Source organism: Esox lucius, chromosome 1, assembly GCF_011004845.1.
Source record: "Esox lucius isolate fEsoLuc1 chromosome 1, fEsoLuc1.pri, whole genome shotgun sequence".
NCBI classification, from domain to species: Eukaryota; Metazoa; Chordata; class Actinopteri; order Esociformes; family Esocidae; genus Esox; species Esox lucius.
The window spans coordinates 27,342,652-27,363,977 of NC_047569.1; the positions used below are offsets into that span (position 1 = coordinate 27,342,652).

At 43.1% G+C, this 21,326-nt stretch overlaps 1 protein-coding gene across 1 annotated transcript; it reads right to left on the minus strand.

The window, feature by feature from the left end:
- Positions 1-338: 338 nt before the first annotated feature.
- Positions 339-4,251, minus strand: aipl1 (aryl hydrocarbon receptor interacting protein-like 1). The gene is made up of 6 exons (XM_010865811.3): positions 4,011-4,251; positions 3,392-3,571; positions 1,721-1,909; positions 1,274-1,450; positions 953-1,094; positions 339-712 (listed from the first exon to the last, which is right to left on the minus strand). Exons 1-6 carry the CDS (start codon positions 4,116-4,118, stop codon positions 513-515), a joined length of 996 nt encoding a protein of 331 aa, XP_010864113.1. The 5' UTR covers positions 4,119-4,251; the 3' UTR covers positions 339-512.
- Between the last annotated feature and the right edge of the window lie 17,075 nt (positions 4,252-21,326).

Below are 21,326 nucleotides of genomic sequence, written 5' to 3' on the forward strand. Positions count from 1 at the left end.
TGGTATCTTCTCCATGCTCTTGAGACTGTACTGGGAGACACAGCAAGCCTTGTGACGGCATTACCTGTGCAACCTGAATGAGCTGCAGGTACCGCCTCATGATACCAGTAGTGACAAGGACACTAGCACAACGCAAAACTATAGAACAACCAGTCAGTAAGGATAAGGAGAGAGCAATTGTGGCTGTGGCTTCAATTGACTTGGTGTTATACTGTGATGATTATGTGTTCCCTTCATTTGTTTGAGCAGTGTATGTCTAGATAAAGTTATTCTTGACTTCACCCAATCAATAGACGTGTCTTGATTGGGTGAAGGTAAAAGGATTGACCATGAATCAATTTTACAGAAAAACATTTACAAATAATGTCAGTAACAATCACATATGATAATTTATAACATGAATATTTGTACTGTCTGTCGTTCACTTATTTCCCTATATCTTCCCTTTCCCCTTTAACATTCAGTTTAATATTGACCCTTTCCCTCCATATTTATACATCTCATGGGCCATGTCAGAACATGCCCTTGTACTTCAGTTTATCCTCCATGTTCTTTTCCTCCATCCTCATGTTGAGTACCGCCAGTTCCTTCTTAACGGCCTTTTTCATGCCAGGATCCAGGTCTAGAACTCTCTCAAAATCAGCCCGTGCTTCAGTCTCATTCCATACCTCCATGTTAGCCTTCCCTCGCAGGTAAAATGCCTTCATTTCACCTATGATCAACACATGCATATGCAAAACCCCACACAAACACACACACGCACACACACACACACACACAAGAACCAAGAACACAAACATATAAAGAACACATCCAATTTACAGAGGTAAAAAATATGTTCACTTTGGACAAAATTCTTTACACTTTTTTGCTCCTGTGCTGGGAGGTGTCATGGTGTCATGGTGTCATGGTGTCATGGTGTCATGGTGTCATGTTTTGTCAGGGAGAGTACCCGGGTGCTGATTGATGATGTCACTGGTGTGTTCGATGACCTCGTAATACTCCTCCAGGCGGAGGAGACATTGGCAGTAGTTCAGAGTCAGCATGTTCCCCATCTTCTCTAGCTTCAGCCAGGGGGCTTCCCATGCTTTCTCCTGGGGGAGACACACTGTTACATGCCCTGGATGAATACCCTCATGTAGCACACACACACACACACAGCAATAATCAAGCAAACACAGCATTCAGACTGTACAACTGTGGTAGAGACTACATCATTTTATGATTACAATTATCCTCTCTAAAAAGACATTGTGGGTCATTCCATTGTTACCTTGTGCTGGATGTTCTTGATGCAGACGATGGCCTCTTTGTATTTGCTGGCAGCTTCCTGGTAGCCTCCCAGTTTGTAGAGCTTATTTCCCTGACCATGGAGCACGGGCACAGCCTTCAGCCTCTCCTCATCATTCAAAGCCCACGTCTCTCTGTCGTACTCGCTGGGCTGCTGCACCTGGAAGCACAGGCGGGCAGTTAAGGCATGTACAGCACAGTGCGGCTACATGGTCCAGTGATAAGATACGGCTCTGCGCCAGAGACCAGGATTCAATTCGTGTCTCCACTTCACCAATAAACAGACTCGCAAAAGAACAATAAAAGTAAGTGAGAAGAGTGACTGACCACTGTCCATAAAAAAGGTGATGCGCACACACACCAAGTGTGTGTGTGTGTTTGTGTGTCTAATATCTATCTGGGTGTGTTTCCAGTCCAGGTTGTCTCTAACCTGGACCAGTTCAAGGACAAAGTAGAGAGGCTGAGGTTCCTTCTGTAGCTGGTCCAGGTCATCATAGCCTAGGGTGTGATAGGCAAACATGTTGGCCATGCCACATGTATGGATGTGCCAGTCCACAGGGTCCTTGCCCTCCGCAATGCGGCGCAGGCTCTTGGCCACCAGGGGGTACAGGCCGGTGTGCTGAGTGGAGAGAGACAGACAGGGCCAACGATGTTAACCAGTGCATGCCATTGAAATTTACTTTCTCCTTGGTGCCTTATCTTAGAAAGCAACTGATTTAAATGGATTGTAATTAGTGGAACAAGATATCTGTCAGTCAAACCAGACAGGACTCTGGAATCTAATCAAGTTGTCAACTTATTAACAGAATCCAATGTAACAATGTCACCCCCCACTGGTTGGTATAAGTAAATCAGATTATTTTAGCGTCTACACTTGTAGCGCCACCTAATGTCCTGTCTACGTAGAGCAGCTGCGTACGTAGCGAATGAATGGCTGTGCGCCAGTCTGTTTCCGGCCGTCTCAGAATGTGTTCATGATGAGTCAGCAGTAATCACGTGTATGATTAAAGGAAGGTGAGGCTGCTTCTGATTAATCCCTCTAAGCTCTCCATCTGTTGGTCTGCACCAACACACAGAAATGCAGGCACACCAACACACAAGTTTGCTCACACACATGCCAGACTGTGGCAGACACAAATAATTGGAGGTAAAGGATGTCACCAAATGACAAAAATAGCACATGCACCCTCAGGTTAACCCCACTCTCATGTACTGTACATAAAACTGTGATTAATATATAACCAGAAGACATACTACTTGATAACTTGGCCTTATTATGACACACTACATGGTGGGGGTCAATTCTGAATTGAGTTAATCTATATAATGGTATCAACACACTGATAACAGTGAATCTACAAGTCCCTCTTAGGCAAATCCCATATTCCCCTCAGCTTGCTTCTCAGTATCATCCTACCCAGCAGAACTCTGTGCTCTGGTATATACCTTACTTTTCGATTCTCAGCTTGCAAAGTCTGGAATGAGTTGTAACAGTCTCTCAAACTTGACACGTTCACAACCACTTATTCGTTCAAAATCAAACTGGTCATTGCACCTGCTTTATCCTACCGTTTTATCACCTTTATCTCACCTCATTTTTGAGCAACTTTGCACATTATTCTAGTTGTGTTTATGAGTATCACTTCATATCATGATCTATGCATTTTATCCATCTATAATTATATATCACTTCATTTGGTGTAATTTTTTACCTCTTGCTTACTCCATTGTACATAATTTCTTGTTTGTGTTTGATTGTTTTAACTGTCATGTGTAACTGAGTGTTTTGTTTTGAAATTTGTATGCCTATGACCAGGTCATCATTGTAAATGAGAATTGGTTCTCAATCAGCTTCCCTGATTAAATAAAAAAAAATTGTAAGCACGAACAGCTTAACAAAGAAATTATAATTAATTCTACATATCAGTCATATACATATTAATTTTCACATGTTTTGTTATTAATGCCATGTAGTAAGTATAATGTACTTTCATGTCTCGGGTCTTTCTGGGTCTAGGGAGTTCTGTATAATCTGGACAGGATTATATATTGTAAGAATGCTAATGTAGCACTGCATTGTGGGAGAATGTATCCTACTCACAGTGACATCGCACCAGAACTCGGCCACCTCTCCGATTCTCATGGAGCTTAGAAGCGTCTCCCAGATCTCCAGCTTGAACATGTTCCCAATCACCACCTCCATGGGCATGCCCACCACTTTACTGTCATCCACCACTGTACGCTCAGTGTCGCACAGCTGGGTACGGAAGTGGAAGGTCACCTGTGGAGGATGGCCGCGTTGTGTCCGAGGAAGAAAGGAGGAGGGCGTGGGGCGTACAGCATGCAGGCGGTGGAGAGGAGGAAGGAAGAGGGCCGGGGAGGATTTATAGGATGGAGGAGGTGGAGGAAAGGAGAGGGCATTTGGAAAAATATTTAGGGAAAAGAAGGGCGAGAGGTATTTTCCTCTGGATTCTGCAGCTTCAACAAACCACACCCCCTTGCACACAGGCCTCCGTTGTGTGTATATGGTCCCTGCTACGACACACAGCAGCCACAACACATGTCGTAACAGGTCATTACTAATAGAATGAAGTGTGTCATATGACACCCTTGGGTAAAAAGCAGAACCAGAGAAAGGTTGATGATGATTGTATTCCATGAGTATGGAAAGAGGCTGACATGGAGGGCTCTAGGTTGGGCTGCAGTTAGATCAGACCTACCTTGGTTCCAGTGATGATCCGGGGCAACTCACCGATCCCTCCATGGAGGATGGTCTTCTTTATGCCTTCCACGCCCAGGAGCATGGTCCGGTCCATATCTGAAGACATCTGTCTTGGTTGTCTGTCTATGTGCACTGTAAGTAAAGAGCTGTGTGAGTGTGAAAAGGCATGTGGGCACAAGTGTGTTTGAGTGCTTCCCCTACAGCAACCTGGCACAGGTCTGCATCTAGAGATATAAACACATTACTCCTGGATGATTAGGTTCGGGATAATGAGATTAACAATTCCTCCCCCCTCCCTCTGTTCTCCTCCTGTTTCCCCTCCATCCATCCATCCCTCCATCCATCCATCGGTCAGATCTGCTCAGTAGCACCTGATCCAGAACGGAAAAGAAAAACACTAGTTCAAACCCCCAGGTACAAATCATATATAAGTACAATCCAGTTATGATTCTGAGATAATATCTGCCATTTCATTTTGTGCTGGAACCCCTGCTTTACAGAAATACATGCTGAAATGGCAGCTAGTAATAGCAGCTAATGAGTTGAAGTGTTCTAAGGGTCTAAGCTTTCTAGTCAACCCCGTCCAAAGGGAGAAAAGCCTCTTCCTGCCTCTACAGCCGGCCCTTCTCGTATACTTTAATATCCTGTGTTGTTTACGAAGATGACGTTATAAAATAATTCATTAGGTATTTTACAGAAGAACATGGTTGCCATTCCACAGGAAATGTCCTGGATATTAATGTGGGGATGAATGCAGACTGGACACTAAGAGATGCCTTTGTCAGGCTGGCAATTATTGTCTCTATCCAGTGCTGTAGGACTCTGCGACCTCAACTTCATACAGCACACATCTGCTTCCCATATGCGCTGTAGTGTGTGCGTGTGTGTGTGCTGCAGCCAAAGCCAGTAAATAGTGGGGCAGGATTTTCACTGAAATATAAAGAACATCTGGGTGTATCTTTTCAGGAAATTATGGGTCTTTCAGTCAACTTTAATACTTGAATAACAAAAACAAGACAGCCTACTTTGAATTGACTTTTATTACATTATTAATATTGGGACATTTACTATCAGGTTGAGGAGGCACCATATTTGATTGAACCATCTAAGGTACAATATGTATCCAAATTAGCATTCCACTATCATCGAAAGGATCTGTTAGTTAGTATTGTGCAACAGTTTGGTATGTAGCTGGCCAGGTTGGTAACAACTAAATTTGTCGCCCTCCGGTGGCTGCATCAAGTACGCAACCACACACACACACACATGCACATGCACACACACACACGCGTGCACAAGCACACATCAATACCCCGTTATCAATAAGCAGGTTTTATGAAAATCCTTTCAAAAGAGAAAAATAAAAAGACTATACCAATTGTTCTGTTGAATGAGTTGAACTCATACCATGTATCATACACAGCTTCTCAACACAAACACTAACACTAAAGAATCCGAGCATCGCAGAAGGATGTGCTTGGTGTGTGATGCAGGTTCTATGAGTCATTCTGTAGTCACGCAACTTCCAGAATCATCTTCTACGTCACCATGATGCATTTTCAACAGGTGTGGCGATACACATCTCTCTGTGTGTGTGTGTGTGTGTGTGTGTGTGTGCATGTTCTAGGATTTTCTTTACGTTTTGCAAAGGTTTGTGGGTGTGCATCATATTAGATATTTCAAAACATGGAGTGTAGGTTTCAAAGGAAATGTCTCAATGCCATCCTGTATGTAATACAACCTCTACTTCAACTTTACTGACGTATTTCGACCCCATGGAAACACTGCTCTGAAGGACTAGTTTCCTTTGACATCTATTTATGTCCATATCATCTAGCTACTGGTACTGAAACATATCGAGGCCAGTCATTCATGGATAGAAAGGAGTCTGATGGGATGAAAAAAGCCCCAGACGTACAGGCGTAAGTGTGTCGCTTTAGCACCCATAGGTTCAAAGCGATAATGTGTGTGTATGTGTGCAATGCACATACGAACATTTGCTTTCTCTACTTGGTAACCTAGAAACAATGTGTTTGTGTCTCTGCCACAGTAGGTCTTGTAGCAGTCCTCTGTGTCCGACACACGCACCATCCTGAGTTTCAGCAGACATGACAGGGAGAACTGAGTCCTTGTGAATCACAGGCGCCCTGGCCAGCCATCTTCTTCGTCCCGCCACACCCTCTCCTGAGAAAGAGACACACGGTTGTTTGTTTTCTTAAACGGTGAAAGTTAAAGCACCCATTACATATTTGGAACAAAATGGACCATAACAGTGGATGATCCTTTTACCATTAGAGCTGCCCCAAATCGATGCTGATGACTGTGGTGGCGATGGGGGGGGGGCAGGGCTTGTGACAGGCAGCTGGCACAGCCCCCACATGGTGAGAGGTTCTGGAACGGGTGAATCATGCCCCAGAGATATGAGGTGGAGGGGCAGTGACATGCCACGTGCAACAGAGTGTTTGTGTGTGTGTGTGTGTGTGTGTGTGTGTGTGTGTGGATCGGGGGATTTTGTATCTGTGTCTTTCTGTCTCTTCGCCTGCTTGAACCTGTTTTACTTAACCCCACCTTATGTTTTCATAACATTATAACAGTGACATAACAGCCATATTTGTCAAAACCAGTGGAATAGCAGGGTTTATATAATGACATAACATCTAAAACACAATGGTTCTTGTATCCTTGTCCCCAGAAGCTGCAGGGCCTAAACCTGTAATAACCTTGTGGTCCAGCAGGAGGTCTGGTAGACCAAGCCCCCGTTTCAGCCCCACCACTATATGTTAGCGCCAGCCCCATCTCTCCCTAGCCTCAGGTGGCCCCTGCTGCCCTTTACCTCCTCATCGTTGCACTTCTCCCAGTCACAGTTTTCCCTGACGGAGCCCCATACTCCTGACCTTTAGCTACTGCATACCTCTGCGCATAGCCACCAGTACAAAGGGCACAAGCGCACAAACACACCCACGCACGTTTGTTTTTCCATCCTTACTGGGACCTGAGACCTAACCCAGACGCACAGTGCTGCTGACACAGCCGCCCTCACACAGTCACACGAGCCCTAGGGCTGTTCTATCAACTGCATAACCCTGGGAGACCAGTGGAGTATTGTGGGATGCATTCCACAGAACATCTCCCTACAGTCCTGGCCATTTCACATGTATGCGACAGACTCCAGTGAAAGAGTGGAGCCTCCCAGAGGACAGAGTTAAAACACAGTGCTTCTTGATACCTGACACATATTGTACAGCATCTATAATCAAAGGCTTATCGGATTCATTGAACCTCATGTAGATTAGATTTACCTTCCCAAAGTTACACTTTGGCTTTAGCTCGTTAGGCTAGCACAGTCTGGTGGTCAGTCACAAAAACATGAGCTCCCTCTGTGGTAATGAAAGCGATATGAGGTCTGGGAACAACTAGTCAAAACTTATTCAGCTGATGTATAGAGTCAATACAGCTAATCCCACTGTTTACTTAAAACAACAATTTGGATGGACCACACAACATAAGCTTCAGAGTAAACACACACACACAGACACACACACACAAACACACATACACACAACTATGTCATTTAGTTCAGAAGTGGGCTGGGTTAAGTATATGTCATTATGGTTCATTCATGAACACAAGACAATACCATACAATCAAATACAACAGCATACAATACATTACATGAACAGCAGAACAAGAAAGAAAAAGAAGGCAAGAGTTCAGCCGGGCCGCGGGTAAACTGTGGTGAGCCAAGGAGGCGGCTTGAAGAGCAGCTATTTATTTACTTAAATTGAATTTGCAAGCTATTAGTTCGGGCTTGGTTTACTGCTATAGGTGGTTACAGACAGCAAGCAGTGGACGGGGCCGCTCATTCATTTTTAATGGAGCCTTGGCGGTGAGCAGAATACTACCTAGGTGGAGAGGTTGGCAATGCCCGTGAATGCCCGCTTGCCAAGCAGGGAAAATAGAAAAACATTTCTGGGGGAGAAAAATGGTGGAGAAGCTAATCCCTGTTAGCTAACTCTTTTCAGTGGGGTACAACACGGATGATGCAGTCCACATGGGCATGCATTTCAGTGTACAACACCTTGATAATGCAGAACAGAATTGAATAGCTTAGCAGCATAGAGTATATAAACAAGAAACCAGGCAAGCCTAGTTCAGCCGGCCCACAAAAGAAAATGTTACCCCTTGAGATTCAAACCCTGGTCACCCACATGAAAGGCAGTGTCATTAACCACTAAACCAGTCATTCAATTGGAATCCTCTTTTGCCACTGGCCATTTGAACAGTTATATGGCCATTCGTGAATGACATTGATACAGTTAAACTGACTAACGTTTCTTACTAAGTTTACGTCCACCACAAATAGCGTCTATGTATGCCGTTTGCCACTGGCCTTTTTTACAGCATATTAGCCAGTAATAAGCTTTACTGGAATCTACTGACTTACTGGAATAGTCATAAGAATTGAACAATTGCTAGCAAGTCTGCCAAAGCTATTTCATTTCATGGCATAAGAACGTATTTTTTTCTTTCATGGCAAAACAACGTACTTTTGTCTTTCATTCATGAATGACATTGATATAACAACTATCAGTAAAGGTGACAATAACTAACTTTTTCATCAAGTGAAAAGACGAGAGAATCGTGGAATCTACCAGAAATAATTACTAAATGTTGTTGCTCTCAATAGATTCAAACTCAGGTCTTCCACATGAGAGGCACTGTCTTTAACCACTACGCCACGGCATTACATGTTTTGGTCTCGTCACTCCTAATGACAGTGTGCCAGAAGATATGAGTGAGGCATGTCAAGGTGTTGTCGGGCATACAGTGGATATAAAAAGTCTACACACCCCTGATAAAATGCTAGGTTCTTGTGATGTAAAAGAATGAGACAAAGATAAATCATGTCAGAACTTTTTCCACCTTTAATGTGACCTATAACGTGAACAATTCAATTGAAAAACAAACTGAAATCTTTGAGGGGGAAACATTTTAAATTTAAAACTCACAATAACCTGGTTGCATTAGTGTGCACACACTTTGTTGAAGCACCTTTTGATTTTATTACAGCACTCAGTCTTTTTGGGTAGGAGTCTATTAGCATGGCACATCTTGACGTGACAATATTTGCTCACTCTTATTTGCAAAAGCTCTCCAAAGCTGTCAGATTGTGAGGCCATCTCCTGTGCACCGCCCTCTTCAGATCACCCCACAGATGTTCAATTGGATTCAGGTCTGGGCTCTGGCTGGGCCATTCCAAAATGTTAATGTTCTTCTGGTGAAGCCATGCTTTTGTGGATTTGGATGTGTGCTTTGAGTCGTTGTTGTGCATCTTCATCTTTCTTACGGACGCCTGAAGGTTTTGTGCTAAAATTGCCTGGTATTTGGAACTGCCAAGTAGCCCAGCTGCCCCAACCATAAACTCACTAATGGTATAGCAGCTTACCAGTTATACTTGGACGTTCTTTGAATACACTGGATCCAAACATGAAAACACTGAAAACAGTCATACAAATTTTAATGATTGAAATTATGACATGACAACTTACTAGTTATGTAGTTTTGCAATGTTTTTTTTAATGAATGTGAACCAAATATATTTCTTTGTGGACCAGTTTTGTTTGAATATTCTCACATTTTGACACCACTGAACAAGGCTGAACTTAGTGAACTGTACCTTGACTGAGAATTCATATTTTAATGGTTTTTAAAACCACGTCAATTTCCGACCAGTATTTGCCTTTTAGCATCAAAGCTGTCAGTGTGCTCTGGTCTCTGGCAGGAGGTTGCTGCCTTTTCTTATGTCAGCCATGTGTCCTGCTGGGAGACAGAGAGGCTGCTGGGATAATTGGGAGTGGCATGCAGTATTTCTCTCTGCAAGAAGCTACTGACAATTTCCTCAAGTATGAGCTAGGCACACATGAATGCACACATAGACACACACCTAGGTCCTTGCATGCTGGTCTCGCGTGGGCGCTGCATGTTGAACACAAATATATATACACACACATAGTATATACAGTATATACAGTACAACTGTACACCAAACGCACACATACACACACAAACACAGGGCATCTCTTCGCTTTCCACCGTTAAAATGGGCTGCAGTATGTTGAGTCATCATGTAATTGTCAGAGCCATCACAGCTGCAAGCGTCATCCTTCAGTGATTCTTTATTATGAATTTACGTTCTGGACAATCACAGAGGTTTACGGTCTGGACAGTCAGAGGTTTACGGTCTGGACAGTCAGAGGTTTACGGTCTGGACAGTCAGAGGTTTAAGGTCTGGACAGGCACAGAGGTTTACGGTCTGGACAGGCAGAGGTTTAAGGTCTGGACAGGCACAGAGGTTTACGGTCTGGACAGGCAGAGGTTTACGGTCTGGACAGGCACAGAGGTTTACGGTCTGGACAGGCAGAGGTTTACGGTCTGGACAGGCAGAGGTTTACGGTCTGGACAATCACAGAGGTTTATTGTGTGGACAGTCACTTAGGTGTTCTGCCTGGGTAGTCACAGAGGTGTACTGTCAGGACCGTCAAATAAGTTTACTGTTTGGACAGTCACAGAGGTTAATCCGCTGGACAGTCACAGAGGTTTACTGCCAGGACCATCACAGAAGTTTATTGTCTGGTCAGTCACAGAGGTATACGGACTGGATGGTCACAGAGGTTTACTGTCCAAAGGTTTACTGTCCAAACAATCAGAGGTTTACTCTCTGGACTGTCATGGTGGTTTACTGTCTCGACCATCACAGAAGTTTACTGTCTGGACTGTCATTGTGGTTTACTGTCTGGACCGTCACAGAGGTTTACGGTCTGGAGAGTCACTGAGGTTTATTGTGTGGACAGTCACTGAGATTTACTGCCTGGACAGTTACAGTCAGAGATTTACTGTCTGGACAGTCACAGTCAGAGATTTACTGTCTGGACAGTCACTGAGATTTACTGTCTGGGCAGTCACAGTCAGAGATTTACTTTCTGGACAGTTACAGTCAGAGATTTACTGTCTGGACAATTACAGTCAGAGATTTACTTTCTGGACAGTTACAGTCAGAGATTTACTGTCTGGACAGTTACAGTCAGAGATTTACTGTCTGAACAGTCACAGTCAGAGATTTACTGTCTGGACAGTTACAGTCAGAGATTTACTGTCTGGACAGTTACAGTCAGAGATTTACTGTCTGGACAGTTAGAGTCAGAGATTTACTGTCTGGACAGTTACAGTCAGAGATTTACTGTCTGAAAAGTCACAGTTAGAGATTTACTGTCTGGACAGTTACAGTCCGAGATTTACTGTCAGAACAGTCATGGTCAGAGATTTACTATACAGACAGTGGCAGAGAGCAAAAGGACCTGTTTATTTCTCTCTTTATTTTCTCCTCATTTTTGCTTTCTATGTCACTTTGTGCCTCTACCTCCGCCTGTCTTCCTCTCAGTTTCTCTCCTTCTGTCTCTCTCAGTGTTGTATGGAGGTTGTTGCCATGTGACCATCATTATAACGGCTGTACTGTAGTGTGTCCTGAGCTGGCCGGCAGCAGCATGGAAACAGGATCCACACATGAAATCCCCATCACAGGCTTGACTGCAGAGGAAGGCACATTACAATTCACATACTGTACAGTGTCTGTCTGTCTGTGGAATTAAATCCAGACTAAGTCAGTGCACAGATGGAACAATATAAGCAAAATAAACGTTATTTAAATGTTGATGTTTGGTTGCATTATAAGACAATCAAATAAGCAAAACACATTGTCCTAGATTAAACTTAATCTGTGTCCTTGAAAGTATGGTATAATGTAATTTGCTCTGTTAGACCTATATTTTGGAAAAACTTTGAATCTATTTAGTTATTAAGAGATCTCTCTAAGCTACCTACTTGAAATAAGAGGGAAAGATATTTCAGGAACCTTTGTCACAGTAGCACATTACTAGATGTCATTCAAATATCAAAGGTAAGCAGAACTTATGACTCTGGTTGGAGGATCAAACTGATTGTTGTAGATAGACTGAGTCTCTGATAGAAGATGCTGCCCAGCCTATTTTTTGTTATGATAGTGTAAGGTAACATCCCAGATCTAATGATGTTCCGAAGGTACAAATTCAGAGGTATTTAAAGCAAGTTATGTCTATATTGAAATCATATTACGATGATGGCCTAATTGTGTGGCTGCCATTTCACCCTAATATTTAAGTTTGAGTTTCCCTAATGTCAATGATTGCAACACTGTTTAAAAGTACATCGGAACAAGTACTAGTTGATAACTTTTCGCTCATCCTAATGTTTTCTTAATTTGTCAACCAATGTTATAAAAGGTTGACAAATTCTGGTGAAACAACCTTGATTCAATCAGCTTGTGTATAATGGGTAAGGTATTGTAAAGACATTAGCGCGTGCTTTCCAATTCAGCAGCTTTCCCTTTCTGATTCTCTCATTGTCTCTCCCCTATCCTTCCCTCTGTCCCTCACTCTTATTCTCTCTTACACAGGATTAAGTTGTCAGGTTCCATTAATCTCTCAGCACCCTCCACCAGACAAAACCTTCTTAGGATACTGTACAGTTATTTAGAACTACGTGTTCTATAACCTTCTGCCATTTAATCACCCATAGATAGTACCTGAGTGGACTCACTCAGTCGTGGTTACTTGAACACAGCAGTGATTGTGTTTGTGTGTGTGTCTGTGTGTGTGTGTGTGTGTCTGTGTGTCTGTGTGTGTAGGCGTTTGCACAGTAAATCTACTGCGATTCCGTTGCAGATTCAGTTTAAGCATAGATTGACTGCCTGTGAATGGCCAGTAAACAATTCATGTTGTATTTCTAAATAGTCAGATAGCTAGCTATAATAATGACAAGAGGCTGCCATGTTGGGAATCATAGGCTGGCTTCAAACTAGTTGAATGTTGTTTCTGAAACCAGGTATAGTTTTTGAGAATTGTGTGTTCTGCACTGTTAGCATTTTAGTCCCCAGCAGGTAAGCAAAACATGCTCACAAACACACACATACAGTCCTGTATTACCGATCTAGTGGGGACACAAAAACATATTTAGTGCTCCCTAAAACTGACCATAATCATAAGGGACTGTATGTGTGTATAACTATTTGTGTGTGTGTGTGCATGTTAGTCTATGTGCATGGGCTCCTGACTTTGCAAAAGGTTCTAGCGGATTACAACACCTAATTTAAGAAGATCAAAGTACATATTCTCATTACTAAACACTGAGATGAAATAGTTACTGTTTAGAATGACACTACATAGATGTTGGACCTGAAAAACTTTAAGAACTGTAATTAAATTCATTGGTGTTTTTGTCTTGCTGTGATGTTATATTCTACTATGTTATTATACTTGTTTCTGTTAGGCTTGGTATGTACAATACTACTGTAACCATGATGTGATCGGTATTCTGTTTTACTAGTATAGCAACGACTGTGTTCATTTTGAGATATGTAGCCTGTTCACTAAGAGTGTAGTAAAGATTGTAATCATTAAGCAATCCGTTCAATGAGCATAGGAAAGACTGTGATCCTTGTGATTTAGTTTTTTTCTACGGGTACAGCAGTTACTGTGACCCTTGTGATTTTATTATTTTCTACATGTACACTGGAGACTGTGATCATTGTGATTTTATTCTGTTCTGCGGGTTACAGCAGAGACTGTGATCATTGTGAACTGTATTCTGTTGTATGAGCACGGAGGAGACTATGATTATTATGTGATCGGTATTCTGTTCTATTAGTGTAGCCGACACTGTGCATAGGGAAATAATATGTGATCCAGACAACAGCTGTCTAATTATTCTATTATATCAAAAATATTTTTAATATAGACTAGCTCAGAGCATGACTACTAACTAAATAATGACCAATATACCCTCTTGTCTCTTTAACAGGTTTGTCTAGAGCGTCTGTGCGTCAGTCTGCCTGGGTCAGACTTTCCTTAGCAGTTACGCAACAAGGGTTCTGCAGAGCAGAGTGAGACATTGTCTAGGGGACGGCAATGCCTCTTCTTTCGTCACAGCCTAGGATTAACCACATCAACGAGTCAGTAGATTAAAGCTACAAAATACCTCTCCCCTTTACCTTTCCCGCTTTTTTTTCCTCTCACTTCCTTGCTCACCATTTTCCTCTCTGTACAGTCCCCCTATTGATAGAACCGCTAAAAGTCTTCTTGTGTTCCACCTCCACTACTTCTTCGCTTTACCCGCTTTCACTCTCTTCACTCCTTGTTACAAGTTCACCTTGTCCCTTCCCCCAGCCCACCTATAGAGTTGGGTTGAAGTCTATTTCTGGAGTGTTCCGCTGCATGTCTGGGTCCCAGTGCCTGGGTGCCATGTGTAAAATACATCACAGCCAGGACTGGCGGCTGTGTGCTGGCTGGGGCCTCAATGAAATGGGAGACTTGACAGTAGTTGGAGCAGTGTTGGGCGGGTGTGCACAAAATCTCTCTGTCTCTTTCTTTACAATGTTCTCTTTACCTGGGTCCTATCAGGTCTACATCTTAATTATTGAAGGTTAAAAAGACTTCAGAGTTTGTCATTTGCAATTTAAAATATCAAGCGGAATTTGCCCCAACTAAATATGAATCAACATCTTACAAAAGTGCCTTTTAGTCATTTTATTTAATGACTGTTCATCTCACTTAAATACAGAGGAGGAAATACTAACATCCATTTTATTCTCTTGTCTTTTTCATCTCACTTCTTGTCTTTTTAATTTCACTTTCATCTCTGACTGGAAACCTTTGCAGCCAGTGTTGACCATTGGCCTGTATGTCCACTATGTGTTAAGGAATGATTAAGAGGGAAGTGGAAAAGTTCAACCCCTCTCTCCTGTAAGGAACCGTATGCCTCCTTTTCCATGTTTGGACACCCTAGCTCCTGCTGCTACATCCCTCCCTCCTCTCCTCCTTCAGTCTGGTGACTTCATCAGGTTCCCCTCCACGTGGGAACGGGGCTGACCAGAGAGGTGGGGAGTGGGGATATAAGGCAGATTACAGTACACAGTGTACAGTGTGCTCATGGTGGCACAGCAGAAACCAGTGGAAACAGTGAGAGAGCTAAAAAATTGCCTTGCCTATTGCAGCAGCAGTCATTTAAATGATGTGGAATGCATCCCACCATGTCCTGTTTAAAGAGACAGCCAGTCAGACCTGAGGCCCCAGGTTGGGTCCAGTTGGGTTTGATTGGGTTTGGTTGGGTTGAGTTGGGTTTGGTTGGGTCCGGTTGGGTCGAGTTGGGTTTGGTTGGGTCCAGTTGGGTTTGGTTGGGTCAGGTGCAGCAGTACCAGTGATCTCCCTCCTATCAGCCAGCACATGTGGGTAATCTTAAAACCAAGCTTAAGCAGCTTTCACAGACGGCTACGGGACATTTAGGAAAGGTTGGTAAACCTCTTCAGAGCAGAGACCAGCTTGGCCTCTGGCTGGCAGGAACCTCCAGCCTCTCCTTTCCCTGGGAGTATGAGAGGATCAGGGATGAATCACTGTGCAGTTCCCCTGCTGTCTCCTCTTTCCTGCTTTCCACTCCTCTGGGTTTCAGTAAGGGTGGACGGAGGCATTGAGGGGTGTGTGTGTTTACGTGCCTCTGTGTGTGTGTACACATTGGTACCCTTCCCTTTTATTACCTCCTCTAACTACCAGTCATAAGCACATGACTTGTATGAACAGACTACCAGACAGAGGGACATTACTTCTATGAACCAGATACCAGACATAGGGATATTACTTCTATAAACCAGATACTAGACAGAGGGACATTACTATGAACCAGATACTAGACAGAGGGACATTACTATGAACCAGATACTAGACAGAGGGACATTACTATGAACCAGATACTAGACAGAGGGACATTACTATGAACCAGATACTAGACAGAGGGACATTACTTCTATGAACCAGTTACTAGACAGAGGGACATTACTATGAACCAGATACTAGACAGAGGGACATTACTATGAACCAGATACCAGACAGAGGGACATTACTATGAACCAGATACCAGACAGAGGGACATTACTATGAACCAGATACCAGACAGAGGGACATTACTATGAACCAGACACCAGACAGAGGGAAATAACTATGAACCAGATACTAGACAGAGGGACATTACTATGAACCAGGTACCAGACAGAGGGACATTACTATGAACCAGATACTAGACAGAGGGACATTACTATGAACCAGATACTAGACAGAGAGACATTACTTTTATGATCAGACAACCAGTCAGAAGGACACGACTTCTATGAACAGACTACCAGTCAGTGGGACATGACTTGTATGAACATGAGAGTGGGAGGTTAGGTAAGCCTCTGCTCAGAGTATCCATTGAAGTCTAAACATAATCATGTAATCATGCTGGGTAGCCATTTCCCCAGGGAGACACAGCTTTGCTTTTCTCTGGATTGCATTGGTATAGAGCTGCCTCGGCTAACAACACACAATCGCGTTCACACTTTTATGCCCACGCAGCCAAGAATCTCTGCGAGCACTGTGCCCTTTACGTAGGGTCAGTTTTAAAGTATGCTGACCTCTCAACTGTAAGCTAATCTTCCTATGACCTGGGGTCACTCTAGCTAGTATGTGTCTGCTTCTGTCAACATATCCTGGTACAGTGAGGTGAATGGTATGTTTGAGATTCCAAAGTGCAGGAACTGCCATTGAAATAGGTCAGACATGCAAATATGTGCAATGGAGTCCGACTAACTTCAGCAATACTTCCAGAAGTAATATAATGTCTATGAAACTGTAGAGTAGTTACCGATTACATTTTAGTGCAGTACATTACATAAGTCTTATGTATTGCCATGTGAAATACCTTACAGGGATTACCCATGATATGGTCTGATGATAAAACTCAAATAACTTTTTGTGAATGCCCGGATGTGTTACGTAGTACAACTGATGAGTATAAAGGAATTATGAATGCGTGTAGAGGTTTGTATGGTGTTATTTGGTCATTGAAGGTAATGGAATGCACTGATTAGTCCTTAGTTAATGACCTCTCTGAGTAAGAGGATGTTATGACGGACCTAAGAACAGCTTTCGTCCGGCCGCACAGATGAGGTGCTCACAACATTCTCACCGCTCTTACAATGTGAACACATTTGGACCCAGAATCCACTGTGTCGTGTCAAGGCCAGAACATACCTTGGTAGAGCAGCATTAAGAAAATCAGGCTTTGATAATCTGATTGTTAAATGAATCGAATTGCGGAGGTTTTTGTTTTGTAAAACACTCCACGTGTATATGCAGACTTGAGCATGTACAGTAGTGAACAATAGATCAAGGGAATAATTCCATTTGAGTCGTAAGGTGAGAACAGCTTACACCGTAAGGGGATTATGAGAATTGCGTTTTATTCATGAGACGTTTCCTTAACAGCAACAGGAAGCAAATGCGTCATCAATAAATCCAGTTGAATCTGACAACACAGGCTATATAAAAGACAGGCTATATGATGACAAAGACTATGTGATAATACTGGCTATATTATAACACAGGCTATATGAAAACCCAGACCATATAATAAACACAGGCTATAACACATTACTTGAAACAGACTGAATGACAAAACAGGCAATACGGAATGCTATGTGAAACTATATACAGTTTTCTTTTTTTGTAAGTCAATAGAACATAAACAGCAAAAAAACAAACACGCAAAATGTTACTCTGTGTTACTCTTTAATGTTTTCACTTCAAGATTCCAAGGTACATTCAAATTTGGTCACATACCAAATAATTAATATGCTTTTATAGCATGTCACACATCCTACCTGTACATTTCAAATCAGAATCTCAAACTGGCATAAATCCTGTGCTGGGTTGGCGTTGAGTTGAACTGACTATGCTGTGTGTGGGTGACAACCAGTCACATTTCTACTCTCTACTTCCCTTCTCCCTCTCTCGTTATCCAGTTGAAAGATGAGGCGAGGATGCCCAAGGACAGGGCTGTGCCAGGGAGTGCGTGGGTGGGGCAGGGAGGGACAGGGATGGCGTGGATGGGGCAGGGAGGGACAGGGATGGCGTGGGTGGGGCAGGGAGAGCGTGGGTGAAGCAAAGCTTAGAGACGACAAACACACAGACTGCCTGTTTCCCAGTCAGGTGGAGCTGAGCAGAGCAGTCAGGATTATATGTACAGTATGTCTTTAAGTGGAGCCAGTGAGCCTCGGCTCGGCACCCCTCCGCAATCTCTTAATGCAATCCCAGGCCGATTGCTTCAGAGCGGATCAGGTAGGAGACCTTGGCCTGTGACCTGACACACACACACACACACACACACACACACAAAGAGAGATAAACACACAGTCTCTCTCTTCCTTCTGTAGATCACAGCCATGCTCCGACAGCAGTGCTTCTGTTCCACACTCACAGGGACTGGCAGTGCTTACCGGAGAGGATGAACTTGTGAGAGTGGCGTAATCCTGTCTTAGTGTGTGTGTGTCGCTCTCTGTTTGTGTGTCTGTGTGTGTGTGTGTGTGTCGTTACCTATCTCGAAAGGGAGAAAAGAGCGACAAGACAAGCTGATCTGAAGCAGACACGCAAACACACAACAACGAAAACACACAGTGCCCAACTAAAAACTAGCCGAGCAGAAAACAAACATGGAGAGCCTAGACAACAGGGGGTTTCTGTACGGTAAGAAGTGGAGGAGATAAGGAGGAAGGCCAAACAGTTGGCCAGCATTGGACTCGACATGCTCTTAGACTGTAGTGGCCGGGGCATCTGGTTCTACTAATGGGAGAACATTATCTAGCTTTGTCCTAATCTGGAGGGGAAGGTTTTCAGGGGGACGCACCCTCATATCCTGTTCTTGCCGACACCGGTGCTGCCCTTGAAGTGAGATTTATGGCGTTTTGAGGGTCAAGTTCTGGTTATAGTGTGCGTGTCACAAAGGGGTGGGAGCGGTACGACTCATAGCATGTACATTGTTCCGCCAGACAAGTTACCCAAAAAGCTATCCATACCACGGAATGGGAGAAAATATTTGGATAGCCATAAAGTCAAAAGGGGAAAGAGAGAGAGAGACACACAGAGAAAAAGAGGACAGAGAGAGAAAACCAGAGGCAGAGTGAGAGAGAGCGGAGTGAGGACCTGAGCATTCATAGTTTGCAAAGTTCCTGGGTGTGTTCATTGCTCATTCACGGGCAGCGTCTCCAGACTCATGAATAAACAGAAACACATGTCAGACTGGGCTCCTCTCCTCCTACCCCTCTACCCTAATCTATTGTAGTGGATTGTTCTTCCCTGCTGCTTGCTTTTATAAACTTCGAACCATTGTAGCGTTTCCATGTACTTTTGCATACTTATCCTTGTTGTTTTTGAGTAGCATGAGACATTTTCCTTGAGATGTTTTGTATATTCAATGTAGCACCCATGATGTCCCACCATGCGGCCATATAAGGGCAGCAGGCGGGTCCTGGCTGGAGTGTGGAATGTTGGCTGACTCAGCATGTTCAGTCGTCTTTGTTAATGCCTGAGTAGAATCCAGCAGCCATTAGTGAGGGCAGTTTTTACAGATAGAAAGGAGTTTACATTGTACATAGTATGAAAAACCAATGCATACCTAACCCTAAATACAACATGAAGATCTGCTTACAGCAACATCCATCTTTAATAAGAATACTTCATACTTTAATTCACACAGTCCATATTGAAGTAGCTACTACTTCAAAGCTAAACCACAAAGTTTATTGCATATAAAACAAAATATGAGACAATTCACATAGTGGCCTTAGGCTAATGTCGACAACTGAAACATTGAATATCATATATCATCACACATCTTGATAAATGTAGGTGAAGCATAATGCTTCTTCAAATTCCAGAACTGTTTAACTAAGTTTATAGATAGCTTAAGCTGTGTGATAAATCAAAGGTCTGATAAAAAAAGTTAGGCCTAAACTGTTACACTCTACACACTTTTTACCTAGCATACTGCCATGTTCAAAAGTCTAAAATCTCCTACATCCAAATGTAGTGCTTTATTTGCATGCAATTACCATCAATAAAAATTCACCAGAACCACATGAAAGTGTGTCAGACTCAGAGGCTACCAAACTATCTTAAAATGTCTAACCACACCGTTAATGTTTTCAGACGCCATGTAATGCCCACTTCCAAACACAGTGACATAGTTGGGTGCTGTGTTTGGGTTTACAGGAGCACAAGGCTCAATAAGAACATTACATTATAGGTCAGTGGTTTTGTGTCTGTTTAACTTTGTTCAATAGCACCATAAATACTGGATTGCAGGCTAACCTGTTTTTAGCCATTGTGTTGTGTTTAACTCTAAAAAAACACAGTAGTCTAACAATGGTACCATTGACACTTTGCTACAAGTAACATCTGAAAGGATAACTCACTGATCCCATGCAGTGCATCTGGAGAAACACACACACACACATTCCTTGAAGGCGTCGGTTGGTCTTCTGCGCAGGGTGCAGGGAAGAGCTAACCACAACAGTTCTTCAGCTGGCAGCTTTAGTTGGTACACAAGGACATAAAGCTTGCCAGTGAAGAACTGCTGCGGGTCAGCCAGTGAGCACCCACGCACATACATTATAAACACACACAGAAACACACACATACACACACGCACACACACATACACTATAAACACACAGAAACACACACCCACACACATACACTATAAACACACACAGAAATGCACACACACCTTCACTATAAACACACACAGAAACGCATGCACACACACACTATAAACACACACAGAAAAACACACACACACACACACACACACACACTACATCATCTTCTTTCTCTTTGGGCGTCAGGGCAGGCTGAGGTGGAATCTGTAGAGAGAGAGAGAAGGAAATATTATAATATATGTTTGCCTGACTAAAAAGTTCGCCTTAAAATCCAATACGCAATCCAATACACGCAGTCCTAAATGTTGAAACGTGACTGACAGAGAGCCAAATAGCCTGCATTCACTTGAGATGATGTGAGCTCGGCATGTTCTTTCTCACTCAAGCTAGCCCACGTCAGCTGTGCCAGCTAGCTACTGCTTTAGCTTCCTCTACGCTGGCTGCCTTAATTCAATACAGACACTGGAGCTAGGTACTTTACCTCTGGAGAATGGGGTTTTAGTTTTGTGATGCAGAACCGTTGTGTTGTATGGAAGCTTTATAATGTAACAGTTACGATTTACAGGAAGAACAGGGCCTATTCTCCATACTGTTTGGGAAAAAAGCAGTGCTCTGCGTAAGGGAGCCTTTTTTGACACAACTCTTTTAACAGGAACAGGCAGACTCAGACCTCTAGGACTCTAGACTCTGCTTATTTGG